Genomic DNA, 13,711 nt, shown 5'->3' with positions numbered 1-13,711 from the left:
CCCACTACTGGCAACCAGGATTGTGCCCTTGACTGGAATCGAACTCGGGACCCTTCAGTCCACAGGCCAATGCTCTATTCACTTAGTCAAACCAGCTAGGGCTTCATTGATTGGTTGCCTACCACATGTACCCCAACTGGAGTCAGGGGTTGAGCCTGCAACCAAGGTTTGTGCCCTTGACCGGAATCAAACCAGCAAACATTCAGTCCATGGGCAGGATGCTCCAACCACAGAGTCAAACTGGCTAGAGCTCTTACCCATGTTCTTGATGAGACGGTAAATGTTAAGAGGGCTGAATAAGGAAACAGAGCAGGGACTGGAAAGGACCAGTTCAGGTGTGGCTCCAGTTGGAAGAGGGCCTGCTAAGTATGACTTGCAGCTATGTTTGCATAATAAGCACCCTGCTTTTGCTTAAATGATCTGTTTATTTGGAGTAACTTATGTTTGGGGAGGCTAAGGCTCTGCAAGCTGCTCTTTGTACTATATGTAGGATTAGGGGCCTTAAATCTGCCCCAGCAGTTCTTGCAGTCTCTGGAATGTCTTACTCATTTTATGTAGATCATTTTGCTATTTCTTTCCTATCACTTATTCACAGTTACAGTTCTAATGTGATTATTTTTTTACCTGGATGTCTTTATCATTTTTCTGTCGGTATATTATATGATAGCTCTCTAACCCTTTACTATAGATGGGGTAATAAAACTACCTCAGAGTGTTGTGGGAATGATGTGAAGTGCTCAGAAAATGTTAGCTATTATTGTTATCGGATAACCATCTTCCAAACTTCCTTTTTTAGAAACTGATTCAGCGGCACAGAAAGAACATAGAAACCAGACACCTGCTCCATCTGCAGCTCAAACTTCCGCTCCTTCCAAGTACCACCGATCTCGATCTGGGGGAGCCAGGGATGAGCGATATCGATCAGGTGAGAAGGAACGGGAAGTTTCAGTGGCATAGTTTTTACTGACTTCGTATGAACTGCGTATTCTCTGAGCTGCTAATGTTTGTCCTGTTTCCTTGAAGTACCAACAGGTCTATATTGATTCATTCATCAGTCATTTATTGAGTGCCTATTACGTGCCAGGTACTAAGATACTCAGTATTTACTGGGGATACAGCAGCAAATAAGAGATTTCTGTGCTCCAGGGCAGATGGGGAACCAGACAAGTACAAAGGCAATGCGAATAATTAACTAAAAACAGAGGGCTAGGGTCACACAGGTGGTATATGGGGAGAGCTCAGTGGACTCTTTTGGAAGAGGCAGATCCTTCTGTGTTTGCCAAAGCTGTTAATTAACTGATGGACCTGGAACAAAAACTCACAATGCAATTTCAAACTAGTAAATTCTTAAATTTTATTTCTTTTGACCTAAAAAGTACCCATGGGAAGGGAAAAGGCGACATGCTGTGGCTGGCAGTGGAGCGTGCTCCTGCCACCCCACGTCCGGGACTGATGAGCACATCAGAGATCCTCGGGGGGTGCGGGTGCAGTGAGCCCGTCCCATCCCCTTCTGCTTGCTGCACGTGACGGTCTCTGCAGCACATTCATGGTGCCAGGAGATGAGCTGGAATACAGATTTGCTTTCCTTCCCTAAGTTTTTGACTCACGTGTGCCAGCCAGAGTTACCTTAACCATTTTTTACATTGAAAAACAGGGTGTTCGCTGCCTCCTCTCAGAAACTGCTTCAGAGAAATGAGCTAACGGATGTGGATGCAGAGCTGCGGCAGCCATTTTGTGAGCTGATTTTATTAGAAATATATTTTCACACTGGAAGGAAGGGTGGAGAAGTATTCAATAAAAAACAAACAAACCAGTGGCTGCATGCCACAGCCGAATTTTCCTCTGTACCTAACTGGCCGAAAGCGAACAGGGGAGGCTCTCTCAGAGAACACCACATCTAAACTGAGCCACGGCAGAAAGATAAGAGTTGTCCAGTAAAAGGGAAATAGCATGAGAAAGTAGACCTGTAAACAATTCCTTATGGCTGCAACTTAGAATCAGAGCCCCTGAAGGAGGTGGGAGAGGAGGCTAGCAAGATTACCAGGGACCAAATCTGAAGAAATCTTGAACAGCATTGAAGTATTTTCAGCAGGGCAGTACCGTACCTAATCAGATTCGTGTTTGTTCTAGTGGCTCGTTCCAGCTGTAGACAGTATGCTCTGCCACCACTGTGTCCCAATGCCTGGCACAGGGCTTAGCATATGTGAGTTAAGAGGATAAGTTGAAGAAAGGAAGGAATGAAAGTAGTCGTTAGATAAGAATGGATTTGTGGGGAGGTAATGCTGGATGTAGAAGAGTATGTCCTAACTGGTGTGTGTGCATTGGTAAGAGTGTCAGCCTGCACACCCAAGGATTGCAGGTTCTATCCCTGAGGCCCCAGCGGGGTGTCTGCAGGAGGCAATCAGTTGTTGTGTCATTCTCACATAGATGTCTGGCTGGCTGGCTGGCTGGCTCCCCCCACCGCCCCTTTCCTTCCACTCTCCAAAAGTCGATAGAAAATACATCCTTGGGGGAGGATTAAAAAAAAATAGAAAAGTATATCAGAAGTTCCTGTTTGTTGCTAGGACACAAGTCTGATTTCCCAGGAACCCGGTGTTGTTTTTTGAGGCTGGAGACCAGGTTCAGTAGCAGTGTCAAGAGGGTTTTAGCCTTTGCCACTCTCATCCTGGCCTTCTCTAGGAGTGTTTTGTCTTTGGTTTTTGGTTTCCTTTGTTGGTTTTGACAGGATATAATAAAAGGGTTAGTAAAGAACCAAAAGATGATTCTCTACAGCCTATGTCCAAGCTGATGACATACAGTAAAAGGCTTTAGTGAACTCATTCAGTAGTGTAAAAGTTTTACCTCCACCTAGCAAAACCAACTGTGATCTCTAGCTGCTGTTCTTTTTTAAAAACTTTATTCTTTTTATTTTATTTTTTCTATCACCATTTATCTCCTCTCCCAACCCCCATTTTTTTTTAATATTTTTTCTTTCTTTTTCACATTTACCCCAAATACCTAAAAGTGTAGTTTGTGAATCAGATGCTGGCTAGCAGACTGTTCAATGTTTGGTTAGGTACAGGGATATTGAAGAGGATTTAATAGGTTTTGAATAATTGTCTCACTGGACTTCTTTTTTTAGGGTAGATATGAGGTAGGGCTCAGCTGGGACTGTCAGCTAGACCTCTTACACACGGCTTCTCAAGCATGCCAATAATTTTTGGTTTTTGAGCAAGAGGAGGTAAAGTAGGAAAGAAAGGGTTATTTAAAAACCCTGAAGATATTGAAAGCTGTGAGAGGACTACAATGCTATCAAGAAGGGATCAGAAAAGAGGAAGTATGCAAGCATGGATTTTGGTGAAAATCACATTTTTTTCATATATTAGAAATTATTCAACTAAGTAGCCAAGAAAAGTTCAATACATTCTGAGAATTGTGGCTTCCATGAATAAGAAGAAACCAACAGTAATAACAGAAGTAGAGCAAATTAAGTTACAGAATTTGATGTGAATTCAACTTCAACTCTTTGCCACTCTTTTCATATGAAGGGTTACATTTACAAGTCACATGCAAAAATAGCTTAAGAACATAAAATATGTGTAGTGATAATCACAAGAATACTGAGTAAAGTGATGGGTACACAAAAAGGATTTAATATTGATGTCAGTAAGTTCAACAGGGAAAATTCTCTCTCATTCTCTCTCCCTCTCTCTCTCCCTCTCTCTCTCTCTCTCTCTCTCTCTATCTCTCTATCTCTCTATCTCTATCTCTGAAAGTTTTTTAGAAAGTCACAGAGATAGAAGTGAGCCATAGAAGAAATGGGCTCAGAAAACAGGTTTTAGCAAAAGAAGGGCCCTTGGAGCTTAGAGGAGAGAGGGAGAAAGATACATACTGAGAGACAAAATAGGGACTGAAAAATTCTCTCTTATTTGGTGGTGGCTTATTATGACATTTCAACTAATGATAATAACATAGACAGTTTCATGTTTCAGACTTGGAATAAATGGCTTATATTTATGCAGAGTTTAGATCATCTGCTCTATTCTTTTTTCTGTGCTTAGCCAACGTCTGTGTGACATTTTAGTATCTCTTTTTCCTGCAAATCAAGGCATGATGCACCTTTCTACACACGTTTCAGTCACAAGTGTAGAAAAATACACAATGGAAAGTGTTCTGATAATCATTCTTTTCTCTTTTTTATTTAATTGATTTTTAGAGAGAAACATCTATTTTGTTATTCCACTTGTTGTTTTTTTTAAATATATATTTTATTGGTTTTTTACAGAGAGGAAGAGAGAGGGATAGAGAGCTAGAAACGTTGATGAGTGAGAAACATCAGCCAGCTGCCTCTTGCACACCCCCTACTGGGGATGTGCCCGCAACCCAGGTACATGCCCTTGACCGGAATCGAACCTGGGGCCCTTCAGTCCGCAGACCGACGCTCTACCACTGAGCCAAACCGGTTTCGGCTCCACTTGTTTATATATTCGCTAGAGGCCCTGTGCACAAATTTTGTGCACGGGTAGCATCCCTAGGCCTGGCTGGTGATCAGGGCTGATCACAGCCTTCTGGCTGCTAGCTGGGCCTTTCTTTGTTCTGCACTGCCCCCTAGTGGTCAGTGCACGTCATGCGAGTCATCGGTCTTACAGGCGAACGCCCGTGGGGTCAATTTGCATATTAGACTTTAATATAGAGAGATAGATAGTTTGGTTACTTCTTATATTTGCCTTCACTGGAGATTGAACCCACAACCTTGGGGTATTCAGAGGACCTCTAACCAACTGAGCTACCCAGCCAGGGCCTGATTGTCTTTGTGATAAGTCCTTTAATGTTAATCTTTTGAGCAATTAGCCACATCAAACAAAACAAAAGCCAAAAGGACTTTAAAGGAGTATTAGTATCACCTCAAACATTAGTGCTGGAAAATGATACCTAGCTCTCTTGTGCTTCTGGCAGAGATGTCCAAAGGTAGCTGTGTCTGGGGACTGGACTTCGGAAGTGATTTCCTTATCAAAGATCAAGAGGAATTGTGTGCTAGTGAATGAGTCAAATCCAGTTAACAGGGAGCAGTCTGTTCTTACAGAAAGAGGCTTTGCTGATACAGTAACTGTGAACATCTCCTTTTCACATGCCTTTATGAGCCTGGGTTTATCGTGTTAGAAAATAGTTGGAGTTTTTATTTGTTCTATGGTCTGATGATATGAATCCTTGTGGCAGACAAGGGTTATTCAGGTGGGCCTTTAAAGGCCTGTTTAATGTGAATAATTCCCTAGATTTAGCAAGTTTGCTGTCACGTTTCATCTTATGTAAAAATAAACTTTTGGAAAGGTATATTTAATTGTTTAGTGTGAGCATTTGAGTTGTTCTTTTATTGAGTAAGTGCTTTTTCTAAGTATAAGCAGTTAATCATTTATTTTCTAAGACAGCTAAGAAACATATTTAATATAAAAAGGATGCTTTTTATATTTCAACATAACTAAAATCAGGTTATGTTTTAAAATGGCATCATAGATTCAATTAAATGTGGCAAATTGCTTCAACTAAATTAAGTAAACCTCAGGGACACTGAAATAGTATAATAAATATAAATACAGTAGAAAATATTTTACTTCAGAGCTAAAAATAAGTTAATATTGCCGAAACCGGTTTGGCTCAGTGGTAGAGCGTCGGTCTGCAGACTGAAAGGTCCCAGGTTCAATTCCGGTCAAGGGCATGTACATTGGTTGCGGGCACATCCCCGGTAAGGGGTGTGCAAGAGGCAGCTGGTCGATGTTTCTCTCTCATCGACGTTTCTAGCTCTCTATCCCTCTCTCCTCCTCTCTGTAAAAAAATCAATAAAATATATTTTTTAAAAAAAGAATAAGTTAATATTGTGGTCTTAAGGTGATAATGCAACAGTTTGGAAATACCTTTTACACTTTCAATCTTCATACACTTTGTTTGACCCAGAAATTTCACTTCTAGGAATTTATTTGAAACATCTACATATGTGTACAAAGATAAAAATATGTATTTATATATGTATGTGTGTTGTAGTTTTGCTTATAGTTATACAATGATTAAATGAATTTTAGTACTCATACAATCGAATTCTATGAAAGCTGATTTAAAAATTCTGTGAAGGCTCACAAAAAAATGAGGTAGATATGGAGAGATGTACAAAATATATTTTAAAGTAACAAATGCAAGATATTGTGTACAATATGTCCCAATTTTGTGAATAGTAATAATAATAATTCCATATATTAGTATGTATAAAGATACAGAAACTTGGGAAAATATATACCCCAAACTATTGAGGTGCTATTATTTCTGGGAAATGGTGGTTTTGGGAAATTTTTCACTTTAGTATTATATGTGTTTAGATCTTTTTCCAATATATATATTTTCCCAGTTTTCTTATTGTTGTAAAATACAAGATACATGTAACATAAAATGTATGTATATTAATTTTAAACAAAAAATGGCAGAAGTTTTTAAAGTGATAGTTATGGATAAATGATTTAAAACTTTAAACCAATTATTGTTTTTATTGATTTTTACTCTTAGTGTAGATTCTTCTGGCTTAATACTGGGAGTTAAATGCAATAGTAACTCCCTCTGTCATCCTAATTGAGAACTTTTGCTTGTCTCTGTCCAAATCTGGTGTCTGACCTAGTGAGTTGGGAGCAACCAGGCTGCAGGGGAGGGCAGTTGGAGGTCATCAGGCCAGCAGGAGAGGGCAGTTAGCTAAGGTGGCTGCCACTGGTACACTGAGACCATGTTATTTCTATCTTAACATACGTTCTCATACCAAGGGAGGTAATCGTATTCGGTTCAGCAAGCATTTATTATAGACTTCCTATGAGTCAAGCACAGTTTATATGCTAGAGAAACACAGATGAAAACACAGAAATCCTTATACAGGTTACAGAGGCAGCATGGAAGAGAGGACGACCAGGAAAGGAAGCTGGGCACTGGGTACTGTTAAGAGTAAAGTCTGAACCATTTTGAAGGATGAATAGCCAGCCATGCTTCCTATATAGTAAAGATGTAATATGCAAATTAACTGTCACTCCAACACACAAGATGGCTGCTCCCATGTGGACCACAAGGTAGCCGGCAGGGGAGGGCAGTTGGGAGCAACCAGGCTGCAGGGGAGGGCAGTTGGAGGTCATCAGGCCAGCAGGAGAGGGCAGTTAGCAGTGACCGGGACGGCAGGGGAGGGCAGTTAGGGGAAACAAGGCCTGCAGGGGAGGGCAGTTAGAAGGAACCAGGCCTGCAAGGGAGGACTGTTAGGGGTGACCAGGCCAACAGGGAAGGGCAGTTAGGGGCAATAGGGCTGGCAGGGGAGCAGTTAGGTGTCAATCAGGCTGGCATGGGAGTGGTTAGGGGAAATCAGGCAGGCAAGCAGTTGGGAGCCAGCAGTCCTGGATTGTAAGGGGGATTTCCTAGTTTAAAGAGGATGCACGCTGGGCTGAGGGACCCCCCCCCCCAACTGTGCACAAATTTTGTGCACCGTTTGCATTATAGATATCACAGGCTTAAAAAAATAAAACCACAATTTGTAAAAACTGGGGAATGTGAAATGCAAAATTAAAATTTCACTACGCCTCCCCATCAACACAGAGTTGTGCCAAAATTAATGTGGTATCCTAATGTTACAGAGCTTAATAGTGGTCCTCTGTCTTAATGTTAAAGTGGTCGGTATCTCAGAACTTGGCAAAAATGGCATGGCTTTGTTGGCTTGCAGGTAACTCCTTGAAGTGAACTTTTCTACTTACTGACCTAACCTAACCACACATCTGCCTTTTAGTCTGTCTATATATACACTGAGTGGCCAGATTTCTGAACACATAATAATCTGGCCACTCAGTGTATATCCTATATAATAAAAGACTAATATGCAAATTGCCCCCTCCACCAGGAGTTTGATCAGCAGGCAGGCTAGCCAACCACCATGTCCCTTCCCCTGGCTAGGCTGACCAGACCCCACCCATGCACGAATTCATGCACCCATCCTCTAATATATGTATATATCTGTTTGTCTATCTAAAATAATATCCTAGAAAAAAAGAAAAAAAAAAGTCAAAAGAAAAAAAATGAGTAAAATAAGGTCCTAATAGGAAAGGGTGCTTGATGTCCTGTTTTTCCCTTGTCCCTTAAAGCCCAGCTGTGCCACTTAAGTATCATGTCTTAAACACTTAATAAAAATAAGTCAAGAATAGGAGCAGCTACTATAAAACTGTACAATAACATTTCCTGCTTATCTTTTTAAGGAAGATGAAAAAAATGATGTGCTGCTATCTATAGATGTGAGAAAATGAACACTCCTACCCTATTGGTAGAAGTGTTATTTATCAATAATGAGATTAGGCATTTGGGGATATGTTTGTTATCCATTTGTTCTTCTTCTATAAACTACCTGTTCATTTCCTAAGCCTGTTTTTTGTGTATCCTGTATATTACTGGCAGTAAGGTACTATGATAAAACTCTTCTGGAGGAGAATTTGGCAAGATATAACAAAATTAAAAATATATTCACTTTTTTATTTAGGAGTCTCACTTGTAGGAATTTACCATGAACATATACTCTCATCACTATAAAAATATAATTGCATGAGGCTCTTTGTTGCATCATTATTTATAACTAGAGGCCTGGTGCACGAAATTTGTGCACTTGGGGGGTTGTCTCTCAGCCCGGCCTGCACCCTCTCGCAGTCTGGGAGCCCTCAGGGGATGTCCAATTGACAGCTTAGACCCGGGAGTGGATCTAAGCTATCAGTCGGACATCCTTAACACTGCCGCAGATGGGAGTGCACTGACCACCAGTGGGCAGCTCCTGCATTGAGAGTCTGCCCCCTGGTGGTCGATGTGTGTCATAGCAACTGGCCGTTCCCATGTTTGGTCAATTTGCATGTTAGCCTTTTATTATATTGGACTAGAGGTCCAGTGCACACAATTCGTGCACGGGTATGTGTTCCTCAGCCCAGCCCACACACTCTCCAATCTGAGACCCCTTGAGGGATGTCTGACTGCTGGCTCCCAATCGCTCGCCTGCCAGCCTGTTCACCCCCTATATATTCTAAGAACTATTCTCCACTAAGAAGAGCCAAGGCCCCTTGGAGAAATGAATAATTTTGGTGCTGGAGCAGGGAACATACCATATGAGCCTGGAACATCTTATACCAGAAAATAAAGAATTGCTCAAAATGGTAGGAATATGTCAAAAGGACATAAGAGTTGGTTTGAAGGGGCTCCTTTGGGAAAATCTGGGATAATATTAGCACAGCATCAAAATAACTAGCAATCGTAATAGAATAGTCAAGGAATAAAATGAGAATCAATAGGTCCATATTGATATACAGTTATGCACTGCTTAACAGCAGGGATATGTTCTGAGAATACATTGTTAGGCAATTTTATCTTCATAAAAACATCAGAGTACACTTACACAAACCTATATGGTAGAGCCTACTGCACACCTAGGCTATATGTTATAGCTGCCCTGTACAGCATATTTACTGTACAAAACAACATGAGATTAAATCAAAGCCAGAGTAAATAATACAATCAAGATACACAGTAAATGGAGAAACCAAGATGGTGGCCTAGGTAAGCACCTAAACTGCTGCCTCGCACAACAATTTCAAAACAACAACTAAAGGACAGAATGGACATCATCCAAAACCACAGGAAAGCTGGCTGAGTGGAAATTTTACCACTAGAAAGAAGGAGAGAGAGGCTCACGGATCAGGGGAGCCACAAAGCACTGAAGTAGGGAGACTCATGTGCAGACAGGAAAGATGGCCTAGTGCCTGGCTGGCGGGAGGGGAAAGGAAGCCCCCGACTGCACTGAACCCCAAGTTCCGACTGCACTGAACCCCAGCCCCAGCCGAAACCCCATGGGCCCAGACTCATATGGGTGGAGTCTGAACTGTAGAGAAAGGCACCCAGAGACTTGGAGACTCGGGGGAGCTGGGACCTGCAGTGGGCAGGGTCTAGAGGCACGCGCACGTGACTGAGTGCAGGCACAGAGGTCTGATTGCGGAGGTTGCCGCAGCCTCTATAGCGGAAGGAGTCGGAAGCTCCTGACTGCACTGAATCCCAGTTCTGACAGCACTGGGATTAAAAATATTAATACAGCCGAAACCGGTTTGGCTCAGTGGTAGAGCGTCGGTCTGCAGACTGAAAGGTCCCAGGTTCAGGTCATGGGCGTGTACGTTGGTTGCGGGCACATCTCCGGTAGGGGGTGTGCAAGAGGCAGCTGGTCTATGTTTCTCTCTCATCGATGTTTCTAGCTCTCTATCTCTCTCCCTTCCTCTCTGTAAAAAATCAATAAAATGTATATTTTTTAAAATATTAATACAGAGACCCAATCCAGTTCCAGGCAAGCCCTAGGGCACCCACGCTCTTGCAGGGGGAATCTGGACTGTCAGGCGAAAACTCAGGGGATCCATGGAAAGCAGAGGTCTGAGGCGCCTGCACAAGGGCAAGGCTGATGGGAAGCCAAGACTATCAGCTCAGCCCTGAGATTCTGCCCCATTCAAGCTGAGCACAGAGGCTTTTGCAATTTTGCAAGTCTGATCCTATAAGGCTGTCACCAATTTAGAAGGTATCCCGGCATAGACACAGCTGATACTGCCAATTGGCCTGGAGGTCAACTCCTCCCAGTGATACCAACAACAATCAAGACTTAACTACAACAAGGCTGTACACGCAGTCCACAAAGGGGAGCACCAAGAGTGTCTATCGCAGGTAACTGGGGAGGCTGACCCACCAGCCTATACAGGACACCAAGCCCACAAAGCCACCCTATTAATTCAAGGAAGCAGCGAAAATGAGGAGACAAGGAAACAGATCTCAAACGAAAGAAGTGGAACAAATGACTGGATATAGAGTTCAAAACTATGATTATAAGGTTTTTCAAGAATTTCTAGAAAAGAGGACCACACCAAGACACATCATAATTAAAATGCCAAGAGCAAAAGACAGAGAATCTTACAAGCAGCAAGAGAAAAAGTTACCTATAAGGGAGCACCGTACTATTGTCTGCTTATTTCTCAACAGAAACTATGCAGGCCAGATGAGAGTGGCACAAAATATTCAAAGTGATGAATAGCAAGAACCTACAACCAAGATTACTCTACCCAGCAAAGTTATTCAGAATTGAGGGGCAGATAAAGAGCTTCACAGATAAGAAAAAGTCAGTATTCATTACCACCAAACCAGTATTATATGAAATGCTGAAAGGTATGCTTTAAGAAGAGGAAGATGAAAAAAGTAAAGATAAAAATTATGAATAACAAATACATACCTATCTGTCAACAAGTGAACCTAAAAATCAAGTGAATTAAAAATCTGAGGAACAGAATAAACTGGTGAATATAATAGTATCAGGGGCAAAGAAAGGGAGTGGACTGATAATTCTCAGGGGGAAAGGAGAGTGGGGGTGTAGGAAGAAACTGGACTAAAATCGTACACCTATGGATGAGGACAATGGGAGGGAGGTAAGGGCAGAGGGTGGGGTGGGAACTGGTTGGAAGGGAGCTATGGGGGAAAAAGGAGAAACAATTGTAATAATCTGAGCAATAAAGATTATTAAATTAAAAAAGAAAAGACACACAGTAAACACAAAATGTATAAGACTGTGCCTGGGTAACACAGCATATTATTTTACAGCAAACTTTTTTTTATAAGAAAGAGTACAATCTAAAATAACAGCATACTAAATACATGTTAACAATAACATAGTTATTTACTGCCATTATCAGATATTATGTATCATACATGATTGTATGTGCTATACTTATATTCGATTGGTAGGACAGTAGGTTTGTTTATACCAACACCACCACAAACATGAAAGTAATGTGCTGCACTACAATGCTAGGCCACAGGAATTTTTATCTCCATTATGATATTTCTTAGAATACCAACTAATAAATACAGAAGGGATGATGGAGTTTTAAAACCACCATTTCATAATTATTATAGAAATACTTGATTCAGTCAAGAATCATCAGTGGATACTAAAACTAGTGGGTGAAAGTTTAATGAAGTATATAACACTGTATAGTCTCAAAAGTATTCACCCATAAGTTAAATAAAGGGGAGAATAGTGACTTTACAGTGGATTAACTTAGCAGACCCCATCTTAATTGAGTGATCAAAGTTACTATCACCAGTAATAAGGCAGATGTATCCTGACATTATATTTCAAGAAGACACCTTACTTCTGTGGTCTTCCTGCCAAAATACACAGTCTGAGTAATTATGAAGAAGTATTAACAAAAGCAAAATTAAGGGACATTCTGCAATATAACTATTCCTGGTTATAAAGAGACATGACAACTAAATGTGTGATTCTGTATTGGGTCCCAGATCATGGAAAAAGGCAAAGAAACTATAGAAGACATTATTGGGACAATTGGCTAACTTGGAATATAGGTTGTGGTTTAGATAATAATTTTATATATTTTTAATTTCTGGATTTTAAGCAATATACTGTAGCTATGTAAGAGGAAAATCCTGTATACCTCAGCAATTGTTGGAATTAACCTTAAGGAAATAGGGTTGATTGTGTGTGATAAAGTGAAGATACTGAATTATTCTTGCAGTGAATAGTTGCTATGAATAGCAGCAAAAATTGGAAGTAAGGTTGCTTAAACATATTATGGCACATCATACAGTGAAATACCATGCAGCCCTTAAAATTATTGTAGGTGTCTATATTTACCCAGAAAGATGTTTCCAGTTAAATTAGTGAGACTTTTTGTTGTTGCTGCTGTTGAATGAAACAGGACAACTCAGATTACCTTAAATATCTAGGGTATGTCATAGAAACAAAGGAATAAATGAGAAATCTCTAGAAAGGGAGAGATAGCTCTGGAGAGCTCCACCTTGAGCTTCAAGGACTTTTCTTCTTTCTAAGGCAGTGTCATTAAAGTGACTCAACTCTAGGGACCTGCAGTTTCTTGATGCAGAGTTTACTCCACGCCCCAAAGGATCTGCTTGTTCCAGCCGTATAAGGGGTGTATTTGTATATCACAGACAGGCCTTTAAGGATGGTTTACCTGTGGATTAGGCCCATTGCTTGAGGAGGAGACATTTTGGGGAACTAGGAATTCACTTCATTTGTTACCTACCTCAGTAGGATTGTGTAAGAGTTAAAATAATAATAATAATAATAATAATAATAATAATAATAATAATAAATCAAAGCAGAATCCAAAATACTGTGTACAGAATGGTCTGATTTTTGTAGAAATGAAAAGTGAGTTTGGGGGTAGGAATAGAGAATCAAGAGTTCTGTCTCATTACGTTAATTTTGAGATTCCAATTAGACATTCAGTGGAGAACTGAATTCTTTTGTGGCCAAAGTGACGAACAAGTAACATCAGCCCTTATATTTTAACACAAATGATAAATAAAAATCACCTAAACATCCCTTCTTCTACCGTTGAGCAGTGATAGGCCAGCCCACAGAAGTAAAAGACTTTAAGAGCCAGGAGCTGATTAGTGAAAATGTTTATTACTCTTTCAGATATTCACACAGAAGCGGTTCAGGCTGCACTGGCAAAGCATAAAGAACAAAAAATGGCTTTGCCCATGCCAACCAAAAGGCGCTCCACATTCGTCCAGTCTCCTGCCGACGCCTGCACGCCTCCTGGTAAGTTTGTCACAGTCTTTCCCTCTGACAGTTGCTACTTTGATGTTCCCGAAATAAGTCCTGGTCTTTGTTTCTGAGCTC

The 13,711-nt window shown here is 40.9% G+C and overlaps 1 protein-coding gene across 3 annotated transcripts in view; it reads left to right on the top strand.

The window, feature by feature from the left end:
- DIP2B (disco interacting protein 2 homolog B) overlaps positions 1-13,711 on the top strand; it is a 212,302-nt gene that overhangs the window by 112,391 nt on the left and 86,200 nt on the right. For all 3 annotated transcript variants that reach the window (XM_084877351.1, XM_084877349.1, XM_084877350.1), the window contains exons 3-4: positions 797-925; positions 13,505-13,630. In XM_084877351.1, the coding sequence (XP_084733477.1) occupies positions 797-925; positions 13,505-13,630 (255 nt within the window). The remainder of the gene's footprint in view (positions 1-796; positions 926-13,504; positions 13,631-13,711) is intronic.

The sequence above is a fragment of the Pipistrellus hanaki genome (assembly GCF_964339955.1).
Source record: "Pipistrellus hanaki genome assembly, chromosome: 3".
NCBI classification, from domain to species: domain Eukaryota; kingdom Metazoa; phylum Chordata; class Mammalia; order Chiroptera; family Vespertilionidae; genus Pipistrellus; species Pipistrellus hanaki.
Note: the sequence above shows the minus strand (reverse complement) of the source record. Positions and strands in the feature narration are given on the sequence as shown.